Genomic DNA, 27,405 nt, shown 5'->3' on the forward strand with positions numbered 1-27,405 from the left:
ATATTACTTGTTTGTTTCTCCTTTGGAACCTCGTACGGTGGAGGAAGAACTTGATGATGAGGATTGGATGATGGCCATGCAAGAAGAGTTGAACAACTTCACACGGAATGAAGTCTGGTCCTTGGTGGAAAGGCCCAACCAAAATGTGATTGGAACCAAATGGGTCTTCCGAAACAAGCAAGATGAGCATGGTGTGGTGACAAGGAACAAGGCAAGATTGGTGGCTCAAGGATTCACTCAAATAGAAGGCTTGGATTTTTGGGAGACCTATGCACCGGTGGTAAGGCTAGAATCAATTCGTATTCTACTAGCCTATGCTGCCCATCATGATTTCAAGCTATATCAAATGGACGTGAAGAGTGCATTTCTCAATATCCCCCTATCCGAGTTGGTGTATGTTGAGAAACCACCAGGCTTTGAAGATCCCAAGTTTCCAAACCACGTCTACAAGCTCGACAAAGCACTCTATGGGCTTAGACAAGCCCCTAGAGCTTGGTATGATTGCTTAAAGGACTTTCTACTCAAACAAGGATTTGAGATAGGAAAAGCCAATGCTACCTTGTTCACTCGCAAAGTCAATAATGATATTTTTGTGTGCCAAATATATGTCGATGACATAATTTTTGGTAGTACTAATGAAGTTTTTTGTGAGGAATTTAGTAGGATTATGACGAACGGGTTTGAGATGTCTATGATGGGTGAGTTGAAGTTCTTTCTTGGATTTCAAATTAAGCAACTCAAAGATGGCATGTTCATAAGTCAAACAAAGTACACCTATGATATGCTAAAGAAGTTCGACATGGACAAAGCCAAACCCATCAAAACACTGATGCCAACAAGTGGGCATCTTGACCTTGATCAAGGAGGAAAAGACGTCGATCAAAAGGTATACTGTTGCATGATTGGATCCCTCCTTTACCTTTGTGCATCTAGGCCCGATATTATGCTTAGTGTGTGCATGTGTGCAAGATTTCAAGCTAGTCCAAAAGAATGTCATCTAATGGCTGTTAAGAGAATTTTTTGGTATTTAGTGCACACTCCTAATCTTGGCTTGTGGTATCCCAATGGCTCCACTTTTGAATTACTTGGTTATTTCGACTCGGATTATGCCGGTTGCAAAGTAAGTCAAAAGAGTACAACTGGGACTTTCCAATTTATTGGTAGGTCATTGGTGTCTTGGAGCTCTAAGAAGCAGAATTCTATTGCTTTGTCCACCGCTGAGGCCGAGTATGTGGCGGCCGGTGCATGCTGTGCCCAACTACTTTGGATGAAGCAAACCCTCAAAGACTTCGGTTGTGAGCTAACCAAGATTCCTCTTTTGTGTGACACTGAGAGTGCCATTAAGTTGGCAAACAACCCTATAAACCACTCTCAAACAAAGCACATAGACATCCGGCATTACTTTTTGAGAGACCACGAAGCGAAAGGAGATATCGCACTTCATCATGTGAGCACCGATAAGCAACTAGCCGATATGTTCACAAAGCCCCTAGATGAGTCAAGATTTTGTGATTTGAGGAGTGAACTAAATATCATTGATTCTCGTAACCTAACTTGATGTCTTGCACATAATTTGCTTGATCTAGGTAGGAGAAAACTTTTGGCAGAACTTTGTATGTTGTTTTTCAAAACCTAATTTGATATAGGTTTCATGGATGACTATGGTCATGTAATGCTTGCTTGTCCTCTAGTCATCCTTGAAATCATTTGTGTCTATCATATTTCTTCCCCACAATTCACAGGGAGTTCATGTTTTCAGGATTTTAGGTCTTCCTACATCGGAAGTCCCAACATGCATTGGGAGTTCTGACGAGGTTGCGGTGCCTGTCCTGCGTCGGGGGTTCTGGGTGGCGTCGGGCCGACTTGCGTTAGAAGTTCCGACGTGTGTCGGAAGTCCCGACACAGATCTGTCTCGTGCGGTTCTCTCTGCATTGACTGTGGCTTGACCCCCCTTTACCCTTTGTCCGTCCCGCTGTAACTCTCTCTTGACCGCAGTTTCCCCCCTCCCTCCCCCCCGCGCCTCCTCCTCCTCCCTACCCGATCCGCACCAGATCCGCCTGCCTCGCGCTCCCCGTCAGCGTGTTGCCCGGCCGTGGTACACCCACGTGCTGCCCCCATGTGTGGCCGCCCTCACTACCCCAGTGCGCGACTGCCCTCGCCCTGCCCCGGTGCGCGTCCGACCCCGGGTGTGCTCGGCTTTCCTCCTCAGTTCCTCGCCTCCGTGTCGGTCTTCGTCGTGCCTCTATCTCTTCCCTCGCAGGTGCTTTCTCTTGTCTTCTCTCCCCCCCATGGGCTCGCGTTGGAGTTTTCACGACCTCTCGCGTCGGAGGTCCCGACGGCAGTCGGGAGTTCCAATTGTCGGGACTCCCGGCTCCTACCGGGACTTCCGACCTCGAGTTCCTTTGCTCCATTGCTTTCTCCACTCCACCATGTTCCATGTCTTTCATGGCTGTTGCCTTGCGCCTTAGTTGTATTTATCTTGTCTTATAGTGATGACTCGTGAGAATCCTTCTCGCCATGTTGAGAAGCGGTCCAAGACGAACCAGGACCAAGCAGCTGCCCCCCGCACCAAAGCCGCTCTTCCTTGGGCTGGTTCTGGTGGTTCTCACCTTGCCGCTGCCCGTGCTTCTAGGCAAGGGTCGACGCCTTCTATGGAGGTTCCCCCTCCTTCCTCGCACCGGGCTCCTGATCCCACTGGGCGGGACACCGAAGTTGATCCTGAAGAAGAGGAGCTTGAGCGTGCTGGTCGGACTCTTACCGCTCCTCTTCGATCACCGTATGACGGGCCAGAGTGTCCTGTCTCTAGGCTTGTCCCCTTTGACTCTTCGGCCCCCGTCGTGCGGTGCCCTGAGATTGCTCCTAATCTTGGTGGCTGGGCTCCTCCTCGTCCCATTGATTTCTGCCACAACGTATGTGACATCAGATCCTTTCGGAGCCACAATCTCTATGCTGAAGATGAGAAGGATCTCTGCCTTCAGTCTTGTTTCTAGCACTACTTCCATTTCTATTACTATGATTCTATTCTTTACCGCAAGTCTCTTAAGAAAGGGAAGCCTCCAGTTATTCAAATGAAGCACATCATTGAGTATTCCCTTTCCACCACATTCAAAGATCAAGAACTTCGGCAAATGGTGGAAGACCTACGCAACATGGGCCTCTCTAGGTTGATGGAGTTTCACAGGCACTGGAACAATGGGATCATCATGTAGTTCCATGCCTCCTACTTTCATGAGACGGACAGCAAGAGTGACACTGATGTTATTCACTAGACCACTGAGGGTCATCACTACAAGGTAGACTTTGTCACCTTAGTTCGCTTGCTTGGACTCAATGGTCATGATCGCCGTGCAGCTGAGATCACTGATTATGAGGATGTGGCTATGTCTGAGTACTAGTTCATGTATCTGGAGGGTTTCCCTACTGATGGACAGACAGTGTATCTGAAGCCCTACTATGTGCTCAACAACATTCTCCGGCAGATCTTGTACCCCAAGGAAGGGGACTCTACTTTTCTTCGGGATGATTCTCAGAAGGTTTTAGCTCGTTTTGGGGATGACTTCCAGAAGTTCTCGGTCATCCGGTACATCTGGAACAAGATTCATGATGCCTCTGAGGATCCGGTCCGGAACCTTCCATATGCTCCGTACATCATGCATATCATTCAGTAGGTTTCAGGCATTCGCTTTTCTTCTGATGGCTCTAATAACAAGGTCCTGAGACTGGCAAATCGGGTCTCCGTCCAAGCTGCTCGGGCTTTGAAGGCACGTGGTGCAGCTCCTCCTCGCCGTGGTGGTCCTCCCTCCGCTCGTTCCCGTCCTGCTACCCCTTCGCCTCCTGTTGTTTCCCGCTCCACCAGTTCTCAGCCTCTCACTTCCTCTGGCAAAGGCAAGAAGCCCAGCAAGTTCAAGTTTCTCATGACTTATATGTTTGGACAGTGTTGTGCTAGTGCTCAGCGGCAACATGATATTTAGGAGAGGCTCTATCGTCTTGAGCAGCAGGCTGGTGTTGTCTCCTCGCCTCCTCCTCTGTTTGTGCCTCCTCGTGATCCTCTTGCTCTTTATGATGAGGCTTGCCAAGCCTATTAGGATGAGGCTACTTCTCGCCCTCATGGCAAAGGCGTGGCTGCTCCTGAGGATGAGGAATACCGTGAAGAAGAAGAAGATGATGATGATGATGGCGATGACGACGACGATGGTGACGATGAGGACTTTGATATTGAGTAGCTGTTTCTTCTCTATCGCGGCCTACCCCTTTTGGCACTTGTTGACAAAGAGGGAGTGTTAGGCTTTGATCTTTCATGTAATAAGCTAGATATTCCTAGTGGGCTTAAAACCTCTTAGCTTGGCTTAACTATGTCTTGTGGTGGCACTATGTGATGGACAACTATATATTTTGTGTGAGTTGGATGCTTGTAGGAAAAGTTGGTTAATCGTCAATCTATCTACTTTGTTTACTTGTGCTTGTCTCTTTTGTTTGATTGATGATTGTGTTTTCTTGATGCCCATGTGCTAGTTTAAGGTCTATCTTCACTTCTTCGCCATCTTATTCTCTTCACTTTGTTGTGTGAATATAAAATGTCATATTACATATTCTTTCACGGATATATTCTTGTTCACATTTGCCGCACCCCACGGAGTGCAAAATTTAGGAGGAGCTTGTTTTTGATGTATGCTTTTCGAGTGATGACAATCACCATTGAAATTCAAATTCATGCATACATCAAGGGGGAGCTCACTGTAAATTTTGGACTCCAAAAGCTTTTGAATTTCATTTATAAGACTAAACTTGGTTGTCATCAAGCACCAAAAAGGGGGAGATTAAAAGTGCATTTGCCCCCTATGTGGGTTTTGGTGTAGTGATGACACCCAACTTAGGGACTAATGTGTTCTATTTGAGATTTGCTACAGCTACTAGTCATCATGAAAGATTCAAAGGTTTGACAAAACATGAAATGGAGTCCCCCCAATATTTGGTTTTGAGAAGGGCATTGGAGTCAACCTAGAGCTTAATTGTTTATTTATTTTACTTTGGGTTTAGGTATGCCGTACTATCAAGAGGGGTTCAAAAGTTGTTGGTCTGGGGAAGATAGAGTGCTCAAGTCTTTAAACTAAAACTTTTTAGAGACACTCTAGCACCTCACAAGCACTTAGATACCTTTTCTGTGACTACTGGTGTCGGAAGTCCCGACGCGGGTCGGAACTGCCAACGTGTTGCATGGAGACAGTGGTCGTCGGAAGTCCCAACGTGAGTCAGAACTCCTGACGCTAAGTCTTGCGCGCGCACTTGTCAGCAGTCCCGACAAGCGTCGGAAGTCCCGATGCTAAGACTCTGGGTGTCTTCTCCCTCGCAAGCGCGCCTGCAGTTCCAGCTTCCGTCAGCAGTGCTGACGCGTCGGAAGTCCCGACGTACGTTGGGAGTTCCGACACTGTCTTTGCGCGCAGACTTTGTCTGTCTCTTGTACAATGTTTTCTAGTGTGTGTCGGAAGTCCCGGGCTCTATGTTTAAACTTTCGACGTAGTCTGAGCAGACTTTTCTCCCAGTAGTATAAATGGCCCTCTCTCTCATTCTAACCGTTACCCACTCATTCATTGCGACCAACCCTCAGACAAAACAGCTCCCAAGCATTCAAGACTCCTCTCTCCTCTTCCTCTTTGCTCCTAACATTGATTCACCTAAGGTTTAGAGTGATTGGAGAGTGGATAAGTGAGAGCAACACTTTGAGAAGCTTCAGCACTTGATCTCTTTGTCAAGTGTTGACGGTCCTTAAGTACTAAAATTAATAATCAAATAAACATAAAAAAACGGATCAATATGAAACAAACATCTAGAATTAGGGTTTTATCTGACAGAATTCCACGAGCTTTGGTGTTTATCTATTTCTGCAGGGGGTTATCAGAGAATATGGAGAGAAGGCCCACATGTCATGTTTACAACGAGATAATTACGTGCCACGCAATTTTCTTCAATCTAGAAGAGTCCAGAAGCCACGGGAAGGAAGCGGAGGCCGAACGAGGCCAGAGGTAGGGCGCCCGCCCTGGGTTGGACCCCAATCGGGACTCTCTTTCGGGACTACGCTCCACCGACCTAAAGGATGAATCTAAACCATACAATTTATGTCGGTTTGATCCAACGGCCCACATTCACTTGAAGGGACTATAAAACCAAGGCCTCTCCACCCCTGGAGGGGGAGGAGAAGAGAAGAAATCATTATTCAGAGGTAGCCATCAAAGTTAGGGTTTAGAGCTTCTCTCCCACAGAGAATTAGAATTAGCTACTCCCTAATCCTTCAAGTTTAGAGGTTTGATTAGATAGCAATTAGAGAAGTAGAGCACTACGCTCTAGATTTGGATCTTCGGTAATAAAGATTGGTATTATTCATATCTTTCTCTAATTCTTTGTTCTAATTGCATTATGTCTCTAATTATTATGTTCTTAGTTTGCTCTAGTTCTATATTTGATATAGTTATGATTGATAATGAGTTTATGTATAAGTTGGCAAAGCGCTTAGCTCTTGACGCGAGGGAGTTAGGTGATAGATCACATGTGAGCGTGGTGCTTAGATGTTATTTATCTGCAAATGTATCCTATTGGCCGGGTCGTGTGGTAGTTCGTGATAGTGACAGCTTCGTTGATTCTTATATAGTCCACCCTCCGTTGATAGGACAGGCAGAACCGGTATTGTGGAGTAAGTCGTGCGATGCTCTGATTTACTTTATCAATGTTCCTTATACATGAATGAAGAGTCTTTTATGCTATATATGATCTTGTAGATAACTAGAGTAGATTATGACTTAGTAGATAGAAGATAACTTAGAATCCATTCTCTAGCTAATCCGACATCACCTACATATATGAGGAGTAGTCTATTTTCTAATCGCTGTGTTATTTATCCCTTGAACTTATAATTCATTATCATTATCTTTATGGTTTACCCCCTGCTAAAGTAAGTGACTGTGTGACGAGTTTCTCATTAGTAATCATGTTCTTGCAAGTTTATCTCTAGTCTATGCCTTGATAGGTTTTGCCCTTATTCAAATTTCATCCCTTGAGCAAAATTATAAATAACGATACCTGGAATACTTATCCTGGTGAAATGCTACAATGAGGTGTTTTATTTGTGCGCTTGCGGATAGAATAAATTATTTTCTAGAGAGCCTTTATATTTATAAATACCTTTGTACACTCTGGCACCATGCTGGGGATGACAACCTAGTATCTAAGTGGTGTTAGCTAGTGTCAACAAGCATTTCTGGCGCCGTTGCCGGGGAGTCTCATAAGTAAGTCATAAGGGGACCAAAAGGGTAATATATAGGAACGGTAAGGAAAGCCAGAAAATCAGTCAAGGTTATTCATATAAAATATTAGACTAGACTATAGAGAAATAATTGCATAAAAATAGCTACTAAGTGAGAAATCATAACAAGGACCTCTGCTTTGGCAGTTCACCTTGCTGTTTTTCTATGTTTATATTTTTATACAGGGTATATCAGGATTGACTTTGGGTACATTCAACTCTTCATCATCAGAACCAAAGCAATCAAGAGAAGAAGAAGCTAGCTACCAATTGCTGAAGCTATGGCACAAAAGACCTTGCAAGAATTCTCTGCTCCAAGTCTTGAGAACATTCCAACTGTCCCAAGATTTGCAGTAGAAGAAGGAGTACCCGAGTTTGAGCTCAAGTCAAGCCTCATCAATTTGGTGCAAACTACAAAATTCAGTGGAAAGGCACATGAAGATGCCAGTGCACACTTGCAGAATTTCTTAGAGATTGGAAGCACAATCCACATCAACAGAGTTGACAAAGACGTCATACTGCTTCGCCTTTTTCCATTCTCACTAGAAGGGACAGCAAGGAAGTGGTTCTACACTCATCAAGATAACATCAACCACTAGACGAACTTGTCAGATGCCTTTCTATCAAAGTTTTTCCCCATAGGCAAAACAAATGCCGTAAGAGGAAATATTGTCAGTTTCCAACAGCAGAAGACAGAAGCCATTTCAGAAGCATGGGAGCATTTTCAAGGATACATATCAGATTGTCCTCACCATGGAATGGCCACATGGTTACTTATGCAGACCTTCTACCACGGATTAACCCAGAAGGCTCATGAGTGCCTAGATGCATCTGCTAAAGGATCATTCTTGGAGCTTACAACTGGAAAAGCAGAGATACTTTTGGATAAGATAGCAGAAAACCAAAGCTGGTTCCAAGATAAAGCTCAACAATGTCATCAAACTGAAGAAATACCAGAAGAAGTAAAAGCATTATCAACCAAGATGGAAAATTTGCTCCATTGGATTGACCAGAGGGCCAAGTTCAAAGAAGATCAAAGGGCCATTGAGACAACATACAAATATCAACCAACTTCGAGTCAACCCAATAGCAAAGGCATGAATTCAGGTAATAATTTTAAACAACTTTCATTAAAAGAGATAATTGCTCAACAAACTAAAATTAATGATGAAGTTAAACAAAGGCTAGATACAAATGAATCATCTCTAAAAGATATACACAATAAAATGGATTTTCTACTAACTGCCTTTGATGTGCAAAACACTCTTAATAAAAGGGTAGAGCTTAAATTAATAAAGCTAGCTGCTGCACTGCCTGTTACTACTAACATTGAGCAGGTAAAGAACATAACTACTAGAGGAGGAAAAGCCACCAGAGATCCCCCATACCCAAAAGAGAAACAAAGAACATCAGCACCAGTGCAACCAGCAGTGATAGAAGAAGAAAGCCCAGTTGAAGCAGAAGATCTGCTACAACCACCAAGAACTGGAGAAATGAGGAAAGATTTTTACGACACCAACTATTTGCCATTTCCCAGGAGAAACAGAGGACTGCAGTCGGATGAGCAGTTTGGTAAGTTTGTAGAGGTCATTCAGAAATTATATGTCAACATACCTCTGCTCGATGCCATACAGGTACCTACATATGCGAAGTACATCAGAGATATTCTTAAGAAGAAGAGACCACTGCCCACCACTGAGGTTATCAAGCTGACAGAAGAATGTAGTGCTGCCATCCTCAACAAACCACCAAAGAAGAAGGAAGATCCAGGATGCCCCACTATGATTGCTCGATCGGAAACCAACACTTCAATAATGCACTTTGTGATCTCGGAGCAAGTGTCAGTGTGATGCCAGCATCAGTCTACAAAAAGCTTGAGCATGCGACCCTAGAACCAACATCAATGTGCCTACAACTAGCGGATCAATCGGTTCGACATCCGTTGGGTATCGCCGAAAACATTTCAGTCAAGATCAGAGATTTCCTCGTGCCAGTAGACTTCATAGTATTGGACATGAGTCCTGACTCAAAAGTGTCCATCATCCTTGGAAGGCCATTTCTGAGCACTGTCAATGCCCACATTGATGTCGGGAAAGGAGAAATCAAGTTCAACATAAACGGACAAGAAGAACACTTCACATTCAAACCCAGACCAGAGAGAGACTCTACAGTGAAGGAAGTTCATGAAGAACCACTGGAGACACCATCTCCAGAGGAAGGTAATTCAGAAGATTAGAAGATTTGGAGGTCCGGCTTGGGGGACCTAAAAATCCCAAACCCTCACTGGGAGGTAAATCGGTATTTATCCGCATTATTAATTTTCTCATATTTAAATTCTTGCATAATTAAATCTTGCATTAGTCACATTTATTCATAGCATTATTATAATAATCAAAAGCCCCATATAAATAATATTCATGGTGTGTAACAACCCATATTTATTAATTATTGTGGAGGCACAAAAATATTTTCCATAATCATTTTAATTAAGTTTCAATTCTCATAGATTTTCCTACATTATATTTAATTATAGTAACCTTCTAGAAGCATGACCCACACTCCTTGGGTCCCACATGTCATACACTTCACCTCACATACATCCTATCACATTATTTCATCCACCAACATATCTCCACTAACAACACTTTTCCACCGGCCAACCACCAGCATTGAATTATTCTTTGGCTTAAAGATTAAGCAAAGGAGATAGTGGAGAGAGGGCAGCCAGAATGGACACCACAAGTGGGCGCCCGCCCACCTACCCAGGGCGCCCGCCCTGTTCCCTGCTCAGCCTATAAATGGCCACCTCCAGCTCCCCTTCTCTTCACACACACATTTCAGAAAACCTTGCAAGCTCGTAGTTCTCAGTTTCCAGAGAATAGCTCTGAGTGTGAGAAGGTTGGGAGTTCTTTTGAGTGAGAGAGTGAGTATCACATAGTAAGTAGTGATCCCATTGTCTAAGCGGAAATAAAAGTTGTTTAGGGGGAGGCTCTACCAAAATAGAAACTTCTCGTGAACGATTAACCCCTGGACTACTGACATTCCGGACAGCTGACCACTAATATTTTCTCTCACATTTTCCACTAGTTGTGTTTTTGCCAACTTTTGTTTGCAGGATGTTTAAGAAGGTGAAGAATGCAAGGAAGGCTCTCAAGAACATTGGTACAAGGAGTTCATCCCGACACTCCTCACACCCGTCAGAGATGAGCGTCGACCCAACGCCCACACAAGCTCCGTCATCTTCATCTAATCAGCAAGTCAAGGTCCTTCTCAAGATAGGAGACCTTGGACTAAAGACCCGAAGAGAGAAAGAAGTATATCAGCAACTGAAGAACAAAGATTTTATTTACACCCCTACTCTTGATCCAATCTTACTACAAGAAACAGGTATGGACACTGAATTCGACTTAATTTTTCAGATGATAGGTTGGACAAATTTTTGGAATATAACTGAGCTGGGTTCTCGTCTTCTCACCCTCGAATTTCTTTGCACCTTACAATATTATGAGGGGGGAATTGTTTTTCGGATGTTCAAACAAGAGATTATGTTGTCTTGGAGAGAGCTGAGCGACCATCTTGGTTTCTCTTCAAGATGCATCCTGAACATTGACTCCGACCTACCTAATTTTGAGAGACACCAGTTTTAGAGAGAAATATCTAGAGATAATTTTTTATAGTCAAGCCCGAACCAGTGACATGGAACACCCCACTCTTAGGATGTTCCACAAATGGCTTGGGTACAATCTTTTCTATCGTGATGATATTAGGAAAGTAAGAGTAAGAGATTTACAACTTTTATATGCTGCTATTAATAAAGTACCCACTTCACCTGTTACACTATTAGTTTCTCATTGGCTTAGTGTACCTAGTCTTCAGGGACCAATAGGATGTACTTCACTTATCACTCGTCTAGCCTTTAATCTTCACTTACTAGAAAACTCATCGTTGGACTTCATAGATGAGTTAAGAATTTATCATGGCTATGACACATTTAGACAAGCTCGGATGTTAAAGAAAGAGAGGAATATAATATATATGCTATATGATGATAGAGGCAAGATTCGGTTACCTAACCCAAACCTTGGCCTCTACGTTGTTCAAAACTTTTTGATTGAGATTGCAGCAATACCAGTGAACCAGAGAGCTCCACAACGAGTGGCATCTGAAAGGATGACCACCCATCAAGAACGCACCTGGTATGGAGCTGATCCTGGACCAGAAGAAGCAGCGCACCTGCATTATTGCGATTATAACCCTCGAGTCCTTCGAGACCCATGGGTTCGACATGCGCAACCATAAGAACCAACAGAGGAGACATGGCCGGAGAGCCAAGATCATCAGTGGACAAACCTGCCTTTTCATACGGGCAGGTACTCCACTGATCCATATGGAGCTTCAGGATCCAGACCTCCGCCCCAATTTGATGCAGGACGATACTCCGACGCCTCCTACGCTTTCACGAATGACTACTATCAAGAGACCGGTGCTTTCTTCACTCGTACCGACAACACTCTCCTCGACATCCAGAACACGCAAGCAGAACATGGAAGATTCCTAGAAGAGCAACAAAAATGGAACCAGGACCATGTCGTTGCAGTACAAGAGCTGAGACAAGATACAACAACAATGAACGACAACATCACAACCATGATGCGGTTCTGGAACATCGGCTAAGACCGACAGCAACATCCAGCTTGGGGGAGTTCCTCCCCAATTTATCAAGTAAGTTTTTATTTGCACTTCTTATTTATTCTTTTCTATTTTAGTATTTTATCTTAAAAGAAAAACTTAGAAAACCCAATAAATATTTTCTTGCTTTAATTTACTGCATTTTATAAACATGAAAACAAAATAAAAAGAGTGTGTAGATAAGTGTGCTTTATTTATCTGCTAAATATTAATCTCTAGAAAAAATAAAAAGACCAAAAAGATGTATGATGGAAATGATGAATAGTTGCTCTGTTTGCTTACTTTCAAGTACCTAGCTTTTATATTAGAGTTCTTCCAGGAATTACTAAAACTTAATTTACTATGTATGGAAAGCATAAAACTAAAGTCTAGGTAAGAGAAAGGCATAATATAGAGTTTGAGCTGTTGTTTATCTTGTTCCTACTACACTAAGTTCTGGAGATTTATTTTGAAAACTTACAAATCACATGATGAGTTCCTAGCATTACAAACTACCTACCACAGCCATACTTGCTATAACATCTTTTACTATTTACATTGAGTTTGATCGAGCTGTGTAGACCCTTAGGAGCTTTTCATGTGGTTAAATTAAGACATTCACTTGCACACATCTACCTCACCATCCACCACCATTTATTAAAATTGCTAAAAATAATATTATCACTCACTGTCCCAAGTATTGTTATTCTCTCTCTCTAAAAAGATTCAATGCAGAAGAGGCATGGGTTATGCAAAAATATACGAGGAAATAAAAAAGGGCAAGTGCCCGGAACCTCGGAAAAGAAAGAAAAAGAGTGAGACGAGAGGTAAAAATGGACAAGTGTCCGAAGTAGAATTAGAGGTACAAAGATACCCACTTGAGCGGAAAAAATGGACAAGTGTCCGACAGTAGAATTAGGGGTATTTACTACCCACCTGAAAAAAAAAAGAAAAGAGATAGCCCATGTTCTCCCAAAGCAAAGATCAAAGAAGAGGAGAGATAGCAATATGAGGAGCAATGAAAACTAAGTTTTATTATTACTTATACATTTTTACCATCACTATCATTTACTCCACCACATATGCACATCTTGATTTAATTATATGCTGAGTTCCTTTGGATCCATGGCTCGATTAGACAACATATGTATGAGCTGTTTTTCACTCCTATGAGCTCCACTTAAATATTCCATTAGCTATAGGTAAGTGACATTTTGGTAAGGATCCACAAATACCACATATAGAGAGACTTGAGAGATCATTGCTGGAAACTCTGAGTTTTATTTTGAAAACTTATGAAAAACTCTAGAATAAAGGTGAAGTATAACAGGAGGGATAGTGCTTGACTTAACTATTTTGTCTTTCGATTACTTAAGACTTAAGTGCAGGTTCTAAACTCCAAGACACTCCACTCTAATATGGAAGAATTTTTATGTAAAAGCATGTGTGCCTGTCAGGATAGAAAACATCGAAGCAACTTCTGATTTGTCTGAGTTTAGCTATTTGCTCAGGGACGAGCAAAGGGTAAGCTTGGGGGAGTTTGTTGACGGTCCTTAAGTACTAAAATTAATAATCAAATAAACATAAAAAAGGGATCAATATGAAACAAACATCTAGAATTAGGGTTTTATCTAACAGAATTCCACGAGCTTTGGTGTTTATCTATTTCTGCAGGGGGTTATCAGAGAATATGGAGAGAAGGCCCACATGTCATGTTTACAACGAGACAATTACGTGCCGCGCAATTTTCTTCAATCTAGAAGAGTCCAAAAGCCACGGGAAGGAAGCGGAGGCCGAACGGAGCCAGAGGCAGGGCGCCCGCCCTGGGTTGGACCCCAATCGGGACTCTCTTTCGGGACTACGCTCCACCGACCTAAAGGATGAATCTAAACCATACAATTTATGTCGGTTTGATCCAACAGCCCACATTCGCTTGAAGGGACTATAAAACCAAGGCCTCTCCACCCCTAGAGGGGGAGGAGAAGAGAAGAAATCATTATTCAGAGGTAGCCATCAAAGTTAGGGTTTAGAGCTTCTCTCCCACAGAGAATTAGAATTAGCTACTCCCTAATCCTTCAAGTTTAGAGGTTTGATTCGATAGCAATTAGAGAAGTAGAGCACTACGCTCTGGATTCGGATCTTCGGTAATAAAGATTGGTATTATTCATATATTTCTCTAATTCTTTGTTATAATTGCATTATGTCTCTAATTATTATGTTCTTAGTTTGCTCTAGTTCTATATTTGATATAGTTATGATTGATAATGAGTTTATGTATAAGTTTGCAAAGCGCTTAGCTCTTGACGCGAGGGAGTTAGGTGATAGATCACATGTGAGCGTGGTGCTTAGATGTTATTTATCTGCAAATGTATCCTATTGGCCGGGTCGTGTGGTAGTTCGCGATAGTGACAGCTTCGTTGATTCTTATATAGTCCACCCTCCGTTGATAGGACAGGCAGAACCGGTATTGTGGAGTAAGTCGTGCGATGCTCTGATTTACTTTATCAATGTTCCTTATACATGAATGAAGAGTCTTTTATGCTATATATGATCTTGTAGATAACTAGAGTAGATTATGACTTAGTAGATAGAAGATTACTTAGAATCCATTCTCTAGCTAATCCGACATCACTTACATATACGAGGAGTAGTCTATTTTCTAATCGCTGTGTTATTTATCCCTTAAACTTATAATTCATTATCATTATCTTTATGGTTTACCCCCTGTTAAAGTAAGTGACTGTGTGACGAGTTTCTCATTAGTAATCATGTTCTTACAAGTTTATCTCTAGTCTATGCCTTGATAGGTTTTGCCCTTATTCAAATTTCATCCCTTGAGCAAAATTATAAATAACGATACCTGGAATACTTATCCTGGTGAAATGCTACAATGAGGTGTTTTATCTGTGCGCTTGCGGATAGAATAAATTATTTTCTAGAGAGCCTTTACATTTATAAATACCTTTGTACAGTCTGGCACCATGCTGGGGTTGACAACCTAGTATCTAAGTGGTGTTAGCTAGTGTCAACATCAAGCCGGTAGGTTTTGAGTCTATTACTCTTGGGTTCTTGGAACCCTAGCCGGCTAGGCATCCTCTAAGAGCTTCCATCTTGTGGAAGAGCCTTGGAAAGTTTGTATTACCCTAGTTTTTCTTAGTGGAGAACTCGAGTGACCTTTGTGGTTGCTTTGAGGGAGGCAAAGAGGTGAAAGAGACTCCGACCTTGGTGGTCATCTCAACAACGAGGACGTAGGAACTTCTTAGTGGGGTTACCGAACCTCGGGATAAATCCTTGTGTCACTTGTGGTTGTTGTTCTTAAGATTCACTTGTATTACTTGTAGTTTCTTGTATACTTCAACCTTCTTTTAGGGTTTGGTCTCGATCTACTATTTGGGGGACTCTTGGTGTCAAGGAAAGCTCTCAACATCTTCATCTAACCACTAGACAGTGGTGTTGTAAGTTGTGGATCTCACAAAGTTCATTTGAGCACTTGTAGTTCATTTCCCGTAGGTGTCGGAACTGCTGACAGTTTGCGTCGGAACTTCTGACGACGTCGGAAGTTTTGACCCAAACTGTCGGGACTTCCGACAGTTGCTGACAAGTGACTTTGAGTTTTTATGTAGAATTTTTAGATACGCCTATTCACCCCCCCTCTAGGCATTGTTTAGATCCTTTCAGGATCTAACATTCCGCAACTAGATCAAAACACATCTAAATCAAATATTGACGGTTGAATCATTAGGTAGGGCACAAGTTGCAAATTCAGCACCTCCAATCCTTAATCCAAGTTGGACACTTGATTTCCTCTACACGACCATCCCGAACGAGTTCTATGACCTGGAATTAATATCCCACAAGGGAGTACACTTGAGCATTGCTACGTTAGCAAATAGTATCCACAAACTGACCACCAATAGCTAAAAATAAATTGGCTACTGCAACAGTGACCTTATTGTGGTTATCATTGAAGTCATCCTAGGTAATAAGTTGCAGGTCTAACATAAGTAGTTTTTATTGCCAAATATATTGAAACTGAATCTAAACAAACTACATCGAAAGATCTGCTTAAACTTTAAACAGAGGTGGAGTCCTCTTCTTCTTGCCAATGACAACCTAGCTGAGAGCCTATTCGTTTGAACTTATCTATCGAATCTACCAGATATTCAGTAGTGTTTTTTTCTTACAACAAATCTACGAATAGTACTTTCAACTATAGCTTTTCAGACAAGCCAACATATGCCCAAGGGCTTAACAAGCTCAAGTGAACATGGTGAAAATAAGCTGAGTGGGCATGTCGGATGGTCTTATCATCTGCACTGGCCAACTCACGCCTTGTTTAGTTGAATTTTTTTTCTGGTTTTGACTCTTATAGTACTTTTGTTTATATTTAATAATTATTATTTAATCGTAAACTAATTAGATTTAAAAAATTTATCTCATAAATTACAGTCAAACTATATAATTAATTTTTTTATTTATATTTAATATTATATATATATGTTTAAATATTTGACGTGACAGAAAATTTAGAAAATTTTTAGGACAACGAAAACGTGGCTGCCGACTTGCCGGTTTGTTGGCCCTTGGTTCACGGACAAGTGTCTACCTTGATGATGGGAACACGGACGAGAGATATTTTAATTTAATGATGAGACAAGAGAAAGGGGATAAGGATTAAGCGCAGCCGCGATGACGCTGCAATGGCCCACATGCCCCACCCTGGTCCATCTCACCTCAGATATTGTTCGCTTAAGCAGCTAAATCTGTGCCATTCAACAGTAATTTTTTTTATAATAAATCAGCCAACAATATTTTCTGTCATAACTTGTCAACCAAATGAACAAAAGTACCAAAATGTCTCACAGACTGACATAGGCGTGTAGAGTTCATTAAATTTTTTAATATTAAAATTTGAGTTAATTTGTTTTTATGCTAGCTTTCGACGTAAAAAAAGAAAGTCCCAATATTTGCAGTGGGTTATGCTATCTCCAACAACACGAGACCGATTGCGATACTTAAATCTAAAATAGGTTTTAACATAATATTTATAGCCTTCAACACAATATTTATATAGAAAATTTATTTTGGATGTCAGAACAAACATAACTTAAATATAACTATTCTCTCTTTCAAAGACTCATTTATAGAAAAGGTTATCTTTTAGGTAGAAGATAAAAAGTACCTATAGCACTACTTAGGTCTTGTTTAGTTTCTAAAATTTTTTGGTTCGGAGTACTATAGTACTTTCGTTTGTTTGTGGCAAATATTGTCCAATTACAGACTAACTGGGCTTAAAAGATTCATCTTGTGATCTACAGACAAAGTATATAATTAGTTTTTATTTTTTACTATATTTAATGCTTTATGCATGTGTGATATGTCGCAAAATTTGATATGACGGAAAATCTTGAAAAATTTTGGTTTTTGAGTGAACTAAATAAGACTTTAAACGGACAAATAAATCTTATATTTTGGGTCACCGTTGCTGGAGACGGTAGTTAAAACTCCCTTTTGTAACGGCGTGCAGCAGTGAATTTTTTTTTTTAACCCTCGGAACATTGTAGATGCCACGTCGTCCCATTCCGTCGTCCGATCCCCCCATCTTCGTGTACTTGGTGCCGCAGCGGTTTTCTTCAGCAGTAGTAGTACTGTTGGCGAAACCAGCAGCAGTACACTCTCCCCGTCATGTGCATCCTTTCACTGACATGTGGACCACACCTTCCGCCGGTTCGTCCCCCCTTCCATTGACGCGGACAAGCGCAGAGCTGCAGACTCCCACTGCGGCCCAAGCAAAGCAAAGCAAGGCGGCGGGCGGTATTTTAGTAGCAGCACCAGCGGCTTGCTCCGCGTCGTCATTGGCAGCGCGCGCGTGCTCGCGATTGGGTTCTCGTAGCTATAATCCACAGAAATAATCACAGGAGCGGCAGCCTACTACTAGGCGGGAGCAGAGCAGCAGCACTTGCAACTCGCAAGCGCTAGCAAGAGAGAGAGGGCCGGGGCATAGAGAGACTCTTGGAAGGGTTCAGAGGGCTCAAGGGAGAAGAGGAGGAGAGGAGAGACACGGGGTTCGGAGTTGGAGGAGATGGAGAGCCCGCGGAGCCCCGAGGCGGAGATCGGCCACCGCGTGGAGGACCTCTGGGAGGTGGCGGAGCCGCAGCTGTCGCCGTCGGAGAAGCTCAACTCCTGCTTCGAGGACATCCCCGTCGCGTCCTTCCCGCGCACACACCCGTCGCAAGGTGATGCTATCTTGTTTATCAGTCGGCCACTTTTGCCTCTCTCTCCCTTGCGTCCTGTACTGGTCGCTGCTAATCTGTATCCGGTCTTTGATGCCGTGTGATGCGTGTTCAACCGAAATAAAAATAAATCGGCTTGATGCAGCGGAACGCAAACCTCTGATTTCATTTCAGCGTCAGATCAGAGTTCGTGTGCTGTTGGATTCAGTCCGACAGCTCTCTTCTTCCAGTGTCAATTGCATTTGTGTCTGTATTGTAGCTCTGCTGGTGTTGGCAGGAGCCCCGTGCTCATCTGTCGCTGTGCTGCTGCTGATCCGCTCCAACATAGCCAGTCCGTGCCATGTTGCCGTTGCTGTCATTTCAGGGAGCGGACATGTATTTTTTTTTTCAGTCCTCTCATCATCTTTTCTTTTCTTTTTCAAAGGGCGATCCAGTGCAAGTCTTCCCTCTTGCCCTTGCCTCTTATGATCAGCTCAGTGGGCATGTTTTCTTTGAACCAAATGCACGGACCTTGTTGAACTGTTCTTAATAGTGGTAGTGTCACACGATTTCTCTGAGTACATATGTTGGATCGGTTGAGGGGTCGTTTTCATCTCTTGACCAACTAAGCAAGAGCCGTGGAGCACTTTCTTTGTCATCATGATGTGTGTCACTGTGCGGGTTGATGTGGATAACTATCAACTGCCATGATTGCAAGAGGCATCTTCTCGAACAGTGAGGTTCCCGGATTACCATATTTTGTCTTAGTTGTGAGTGAACTTGCTATCTTATCTGGGGAATAGTACGGTGAATTGGCTAAACATAGAAGATAAGTCAGCATAATCTATCGATGGGTCCAAACAGAAGTCTAAGTCTGCAAAATTGAACGGCCAGTACATATGCAATCTATATTACTTCCAAAAGCATGTCATTGGTTGTCATAGAGCAAAAATCTTTTGTCTTTCATTTAGAAAGTGCATTCATCCTTGAACCTGCTGTTATATCATACATCCTCTTCTGTATATTTTCAGACATATTTTTGGATTCTCGAGTCAAAACCATCAAAACTAAAAGATTAGAACTATTGGATTTAAATTTCCGTCTTGTGCTACAAGTGGATATCTGATTAGGATACTGGAATACCTAAGTATCTTTCCTAGAAGTTCCTCATAACCTGTGCTCTTTGTTCACATCAATGATTTAAATGATGCACACGATAATTTCCAGTTCTAAAGGTAAAACGTGATTATTGTCATGCAGTCATTGAGATTCCTTCAGATGCAAGTCTTGCTGAAACTGTAGAAATATTATCCAAAAACAAAATCTTGAGTGCACCTATAAGAAATGTTGAGGCTCCAGAAGACGCTAGTTGGATGGACAAATACATCGGCATTGTGGAATTTGCTGGTATTGCCATGTGGTTGCTCAGTCAGGTTTGTAACCTCGATTGTATTGAAGTGCTCCCAATAATATGACAGAAACTTCCTTTTTACACTATGGACTATACATTTGATATTTTTCACCCCACTCATCCTTCTGAAATGGATTGCTTCTTCTGCCATGGAACAGTCTGATGCTGCGGTTAATGGGACAGTTGGTTCGGGAGCAGGATCACCTGTCTCCAATCTAGTTTCTAGGCTGGGCTCATTCACATTCAGTAGGACATCATCTGGCCGGGTAGAAACTGCTACTGATTCTGAATCAGATGAAGCAGCGTCAGTTGGTGGGAGCTTTTTTGAAACCCTAACTTCCTCTGAGTTCTACAAGAATACAAAGGTGAACTTCTTTTGCTCCATATTTAAAACAGTTACATTGACTTGTAGTGAGGACCAATCCTTGACATAAGTTGTGCCTATGTAGGTTGGCGATATCTCAGGGAGCTTCCGCTGGGCACCATTTCTTGCACTGCAGACATCTGACACATTCCTTACCATGTTGCTGCTTCTATCCAAGTACAGAATGAAGAGCCTGCCAGTTGTAGAAGTGGGAGGAGATAAGATTGAGAACATTATCACACAATCCTCTGTCGTACACATGCTTGCAGAGTGTGTTGGGCTCTCCTGGTTTGAGAGCTGGGGAACTAAGAAACTCTCTGAGCTGGGGCTTCCTATCATGAAACCATCAAAACTTGTCAAGGTACCTCTGAATGACCTCCGTTTGTCCATTGGAAATCTAGTTAGAAATTTTCACTCAGTTTTTTCCTTTCTAATAAATTCATAAAAGACTCAAGTTCAAGTTATCAATAGCTAAAGAAAGATCGATTTCGTCAAAGTCATGCTGATTGATGTGGCCTACTCTTTTCCAGGTAAACGAAGATCAGCCAGTTCTGAAAGCTTTCCAACTGATGAGGGAAAAGGGAGTTGGTGGCCTGCCAGTCATGGACACAAGTGGAGCAAAAGCAATTGGTAATATTAGCATCAGAGATGTCCAGTATCTTTTAACCGCTCCCAAGATATACAAAGAGCACAGGTTTGTAATCCTAGTTCATCCTTGTCGGTAGGCTTTCTTGTGATTGGCAAACAATACAAAAAGATTTCTGCTGTTATTGCACATCATGCCAAATCCACTTTTAAACTGCATTGTAGGAACTAGGAAGATCACTGCAACTAGTATTGCTATATATGAATCCCTTTGAGCTTTTGAATGTAACACAGGTCAATCACGACAAAGGATTTCCTTAGTGCTGTTCGACACCATCTCCAGGAGCAGTGTGAGGCCTCACCATTGCTGCATGATGTAATCACTTGCAAAAAGGATGATACAATTAAGGACATCATACTGAAGCTGGACTCTGAGAAGATCCACAGGATCTACGTTGTAGATGACAAAGGGAACACCGAGGGAGTCATCACCTTGAGGGACATAATCTCCAAACTGGTGCATGAGCCGCGCCATTACTTTGGGGATTTCTTTGATGGTGTTGTTCCCCTGCCTGCAAACAGCACTGTATGACACAACTTCACGGTCCAATCACACTGATGTATCTGTGCAAATGTACATTTTGAGCTATTCTTCTGAAGGTTGCTTGTAGTATATTCCTTTTCACAGCCTTCTTAGTTCTCAGGTAAACTGACCATTGCCTACATGGAGAAAAGAACTAATGCTCTAAGGATGGATGGCAATGTTGTACATTGAATAATTTGGGAACTTACCTGAGTTTCTTTTCATGTTCTCATGATGACATTGTTGAATGTCTTCCTTCTTGCTAAAGATGTGGTTCACTAGATTTGGCTTTGTCATGCTGCAAAGCAAAATTCTGAGGGAGAAGATGTATTTTATCTTGTTCTTAACCTTGGGGTCAGACTCTTTCGTTGTCATATACCTGGGTAACTTCCATCATTCCAGCTGGTAGAGTCTACTACGGCCTTGTTTAGATGCACCAAAACTTTACAAGATTTTCTATCACATTGAATCTTGCGGAACATGCATGGAACATTAAATATAGATAAAAAAATAACTAATTATACAGTTTATCTGTAAATCACGAGACGAATTTTTCAAGTCTAGTTACTCCATGATTGGACAATATTTGTCAAATAAAAACGAAAGTGTTACAGTATCAAAATCAAAAAAATTTTGGATCTAAACAAGCCTACATCTCATAGGGTCACCAAAAATATCCTCGTGCTGCAGAAGAGTACATCCATATATTTTTGTCACCTTTGCAGCATAACGAGGTAACCTACAAATGTAGCTTCTGAAAAATTTCAGTTCGGTATCAGTGTACACTCAGCATACGGTTGCAGTCAGTTTATCATCTCAGTTCTCAAATACAACTCTACTCTAGAAATATCTGAATCCTTAAAAGAAATGAGAATCAATAAGCTGACAAAGTGTCGTTGGTTTAGTGAACTTGATGAACTGTGTGTAATCAGGTCACAAACCGTACACATTCAAGTCATAGCCAAATAGAGAAGATTAAACTTGCACTGTTGGTGCTCAAACTACATGCTTCAAACAAGATGTGGAATGCAAGAGAACTCACAACTCAGTCTTCATTTGTTCTCTTGGAAGCATGACGGCCTATTTTGCACAAAAATTAAGCATGACGGCCCACTTGGTTTGCTACCAAAATTTACCTCATAAAGATTTGGCAAGTAGGACAAAATTTTTTTGCCAAACATTTGGTAAGCCAAATGAGTGACGCAAGTTTTGGAAGCAAATCAAATTTTTTGCCAAACTTAGCTTCCTTTGATTTGGGCAACTAAATTTTGGCTCCAATCAGGTACATCGTACTTGATAGGTATGGCTAGAAGATAAATTCATTGTTGATGTGTATTTACATGGAGAAACCAAGTCAGAAACTATGCTAACGATCAAAACGTCCTTATTTGAGTTGGTACATGCTCATGATCATCATTATGTGGAAGAGAACAGCTAAAGCAAATAGCTGAACAGAAAAGGCATGTTACATTTCTGATGGGCAGTAACTTGCTCATTTACATAAATTACATTCACTTCATCTTGCACTATATTCATAAGGAACGTTTGGAGCATCCATCTTTTCTTTCTTCTGTCTTGAAACACTGAAAAAGGCATGATTCCCTAACAGCATTAAGGGGACGTTTGGTTGGCCGCTGTTGTGCGCCACAACTAAGATGAGGCAGCCACAGTTCTAACACATGTGTTCGGTTCATTAAAAACTTTAGGCTCGCCACCACATTTTCACCTGAATGTTGCAACAAAACTCGCCACAGCTTAGGCGGTCCATTTGGCCGCCGCAACTTCGGCTCGCCACAGGAGCGCGTGGCGAAGTATGGCCTCAAACCAAACAGGCTCTAACATTCCCAGTACCTCAGGACTTACCATTTTCAATACTCCTACAAAACACTATATAAAAAGAAAATACAACAACTGACAGAACAATGTGACCAACGTATGGAAAGATGCAAAGGGAGCAGAACTTGGGTTCAAGCATAAAAGGATACCATATAAAGAAAACATAAAAGGATTGCTGCCAATCATTTAGCAAACTGATAAAGTTTTTCTTATTTATTAAACATTACTCATCAAACAGATACTCCGTATATATTTGGTCCAAACTGCAGTCCATATTTCAAGGATTCTATAAGAGAAGGATTGCTGCCAATCATATAGCAAACTGATAAAGTTTATCTTATTTATTAAACATTACTCATCAAACAGATACTCCGTATATATTTGGTCCAAACTGCAGTCCATATTTCAAGGATTCTATAGGAGGCTGGTTTATTTCATCATAATTCCAAAGGAAGCTTGCAATCTCAAAATCCCCATCGTATTTCTGGACCAAACATTCCCAGTCTTTTGCAATATGAGTCCAAAACTGAACACTTGTAACATGTTCGATAATGTAAAATCGAGATATCTTGGACTCGAGCCTCAGACAATCAAACAAGCAAATATAAGAATATACTGAGAAAAAAAAAAGAACATGTACATCATTTAGTATTACACATATATTGATTGCAAAACAAAGGGGTCCTATTTTGAATTACATTGCGAAATGGTACCAACACCAATTCAATACGTTCACTACAGCAGTTTGGTGATATGGTGTCCCTTGTACCAAAAGCATACCTGTAGCCAAATCCCATCATAAGAAATTATCATCTTCTCCTGGAATGGTTGGCAGACCCTAGTGACCCTTCAAATAGATCAGACAGGTGATTCTCCAAATCCTCTGGAGTGTACTTTATGTATTTTCCAGTATTCCTTCCACTATCAACTAGACTGCCATATCTTCCAGTAAAAGCACGATAAGCTGGAATCACATTTTCAGATATAGAAATCTTGAGTTCTTCTCGGAGTTGAGGATCTGGCACCTTCCAAAGTGTTTGGCTCCTGTATATCTCCTCAAAGGCCAAGTTGAAATTCTTAAATTTTTCTTTGATCCTAGAGCTTGAATTTCCACTGCTGCCAAAACTTCCACTCCCACTGCTGCCATGTCCATCATCCTTCAAGTAAGACAGAACTTTGGTCCATGAAACCCTAAGGTAGCTCTTTGAATTTTGCCGAATCTTGCCACGGCGTCTCCGTATCCAGTGATCACCTAAAATCCTTCCGAGCTCAGAATCCTTAACCTTTTGTACAATGTAGAGTGTGTTGTTCATGGAAAATATGCACTGCAGCGCTCCGTCCTCATAAAGTTTAGATTTTTCATCAAGATTTGCCTCCAAGTAAGATATCAGTTTGACTAAACGGCGTCCAAGTGGGGTCAAACTCTTCAGATACTCCTGATCCTCATCGGTGCCATTATGTAAAATATTATGATCTACATCTCCAGCACCACTGTCATCCAAAAGTGTGTCAAGTGTGTCACTGTAAACGACCAACAACCTAAGATAGTTCATCACATAACGTGTCATTGGGTGGATCTCACCGGCCATCATTGGCCGCCGCGACGACTCCTGCTGTAGGACCTTTCCAAACTCAAGCAGGGTACCCTTGACTGCGTCACCAAGCCTTTCAAGAACCCCCTCCAAATCATGGATGACATCGTCCCCATAGCTCCCAAAGAACAGCTCCTTTAGCTCAGGGATCACCTCAGCAAGCGCCTCATACATGTCAAGAATCCGGGAAAGTTTCTCCGGCGAGCGAGTGCACACAGCGACAGCATCCCCAAAGTTACGGATCTGCATGATGCAACCCTTGGTGGACTCCACAAAGCACTCATCCCGGAGCTCATCGGATGCAGCAAGCACCAGGTCACAGAGCCGCCGCTCCCCAGTCAGCAGGGAGCGAACAACTGTCTTGACCCCATGCACCCACTTCTTCATCTTGTCATTCAGCTGCTTCCACTCGATGCGCTGCACCTCATCGATACTGAGCCGCTCCACACCGAGCACGGTGAGACACTCATCAAGCAGGTCACGGCGGATGGCGCAGTACACCTGCGCGAGCTCACTGCCATACCCTGCGTGCACCATCCGGTCAGCAATGGCGCGTATCTCATCGACGGCCTCCGGGCGCACGAGATCGAACACCTGGTCCTCGAAGGGGTTGTTCCCTGCGATGCTGGCGCTGCGGGCAGTATCCGGCCCTCCGCCGCCGTCCTGGCTGTGTGGGGTGGTGGGATCGAACTCGGAGGAGGTGTCGAGGTCGTCCATGGAGCCGAGGGAGAGGCGGCGGAGCGAGCAGTAGAGGCCGCTGGCGTCGAGCGGCACCGAGTGGCGGAGCATGAGGTGGCGGAGCTCGTCCTCGAGGCGCGACATGGCGAGCTGCACGGCGACCCCAGCGCGGCCGGAGACGGCGGGGGTGGAGAGGTGGTCGACGGCGACGTCGACGGCGGCGAGGTAGTGCGCGGCGTCGTCCTCGGGAGCCTCGAAGACGAGCGCCTCCGGGGTGGTGTCCCAGAGGTGGATGAGCTGCTCGGCGGCGTCGAAATCCGCGAGCGAGGAGGAGGTGGAGGAGGAGTTGGAGGAGGGTTCCTGCTCACCACCGGGGGGCTCTGGCTCTGGGTCGGAGGTGGCGGCGGGGGACGGGGACGGGAAGAGGTCAGAGGTGATGGAGGAGAGGCGGTGGTCGAAGCCGGAGAGGATGCGGATCATGTCGTCGGCGGCGTTCTTGGACGTGGCGAGCGACTTGACGATGTGCTGCGCCGCCGCCAGGACCTTGTCGTCGCCGACGACGGCGGCGGGCACGGGGACGGGAAGCTCGCCGCCCTCCCCCGCTTCCCGCCTCTGCGGCGGGGGCGACGAAGGGGACGACATCGCCTACGGCGGCGGCAGGCGAGCTAGGGTTTGGGAGCGCCGCAACGGCTTGGGCCTGGTGCCGGCGGCGGCTGGTGATGAGTGGAAGGGCACGGTGAAAACGGACTGCTGCTGGTGGTGGACTGGTGGTGGAGTAAATGAAGGAGGAGCGGAGCGGGTCGGGCGGATTGAGGCTGAGGAGATGGAGAAGAGATTGTTGGAAGCAGACGACGGCAGTCGCCAACAATGGCAACAAATGGGGCAAGCTGTGTTGCTGCCGGCTGGCCTGCTGCTGTTTATTCGATTGGATCGGATGGGAGATGCCCACCCCAACCCCAAATGGTCAATGGATCGAGGGGTTCTTGCTCCAATCCAATCCAAACACCATCATCTAGAACATTGACATTTTGGAAAATCTTTACTGTTTTATTTATGCGCAAATGGATTCGTGTAACTTCCAGCGGATAGGTTGGAACGGGGGTCTCGCTCCATCCAAACCCACAAGGAAATCGAATTGTTACTTCTGAAAGAAAATTCCTGTAAAATCGGACGTGTGCATTGTCTCCGTCGCTTGAACTGAACTCACCTGATGACAACGCAAAAGCCTCATGGGCATGCCAAAGTTCAGTTCAAGATGCTTGATGGATGGATAGATGGGTCGATGACGCGAGGCAAATCTTTCTTTTTCTATCCCGGTGAGGCTATTCAATTCAAGCGAATCGAATTTGCCACATCATGGGCTTGTCTGAGCCCCAGATGAGATCGTGCCATCGCCTGATCGCCGTCAGCATTACAGCCTTTTCTCCACCTGCTACTTTCAATAATCCGGGCACCAATCACAAGCCCAACACAAAAAGACACGATGATTAGGGACCCAACATCAATACATCATCTCTTGCCCTGCAACCGCAATGGCTAGGACACAATGTGTTTGCTTCGTGGAGTCATCACGAGTTTATCTCAAAATTTTGGTGAAATTAATCTATTTCTCATGTATGTATATACTAATTATTTGCTTACAAAGAATAGGTGATAATAGATCAATTTATTATATTCCATAAACCAAATAAAAAAGTGAGAAGTGAGAAGATAATAAATCACCTTATTCTTTAAACCAAATACATCTTGTGCTCGTCCCGAACGAGACATCTTGGCATCTCGCAACCGTGGACGGGGACATCGCATTTGTTAATTATATACTAATTAGATTTAATAGATTTGTTTTGCAAATTAGTCTCCGTGCAATTAGTTTTATAATTAATCTATATTTAATATTTTTAATTAATTAGTATCAAATACCAAATGTTACGTAGTCAATGAGAACAAACACCTCTGGAAAAATAAAAAAAGTTCCAATCACTCAGTCTTCTCAACGCGTTGGCATAGCACACGTTCATAGGCTCGCAGCACTGCGTGGCACTGGCAGACAGCAATGAGTGTTGTGTTGTTTATCGGAGCAAGTTCCGGATCTCGCAAGCCATGTAACCATACTCTGGAAAGCAAACGTATGGAGCCAATTTGTTTTTGGGTACTGTAGCATTTCGTTTTTATTTGATAAACA

General features: G+C 43.1%; 2 protein-coding genes across 2 annotated transcripts; one reads left to right on the forward strand and one right to left on the reverse strand.

The window, feature by feature from the left end:
• Positions 17,695–21,398, forward strand: LOC110436331 (SNF1-related protein kinase regulatory subunit gamma-1). The gene is made up of 6 exons (XM_021463132.1): positions 17,695–18,198; positions 19,435–19,607; positions 19,744–19,950; positions 20,035–20,310; positions 20,480–20,643; positions 20,829–21,398. Exons 1-6 carry the CDS (start codon positions 18,045–18,047, stop codon positions 21,124–21,126), a joined length of 1,272 nt encoding a protein of 423 aa, XP_021318807.1. The 5' UTR covers positions 17,695–18,044; the 3' UTR covers positions 21,127–21,398.
• On the reverse strand, positions 23,477–26,220 carry LOC8070786 (exocyst complex component EXO70B1). Its single transcript, XM_021464006.1, has one exon. The coding sequence runs from the start codon at positions 25,863–25,865 to the stop codon at positions 23,763–23,765; it is 2,103 nt and encodes a 700-aa protein (XP_021319681.1). The 5' UTR covers positions 25,866–26,220; the 3' UTR covers positions 23,477–23,762.

Source organism: Sorghum bicolor, chromosome 6 (genome assembly GCF_000003195.3).
Source record: "Sorghum bicolor cultivar BTx623 chromosome 6, Sorghum_bicolor_NCBIv3, whole genome shotgun sequence".
Classification (NCBI taxonomy): domain Eukaryota; kingdom Viridiplantae; phylum Streptophyta; class Magnoliopsida; order Poales; family Poaceae; genus Sorghum; species Sorghum bicolor.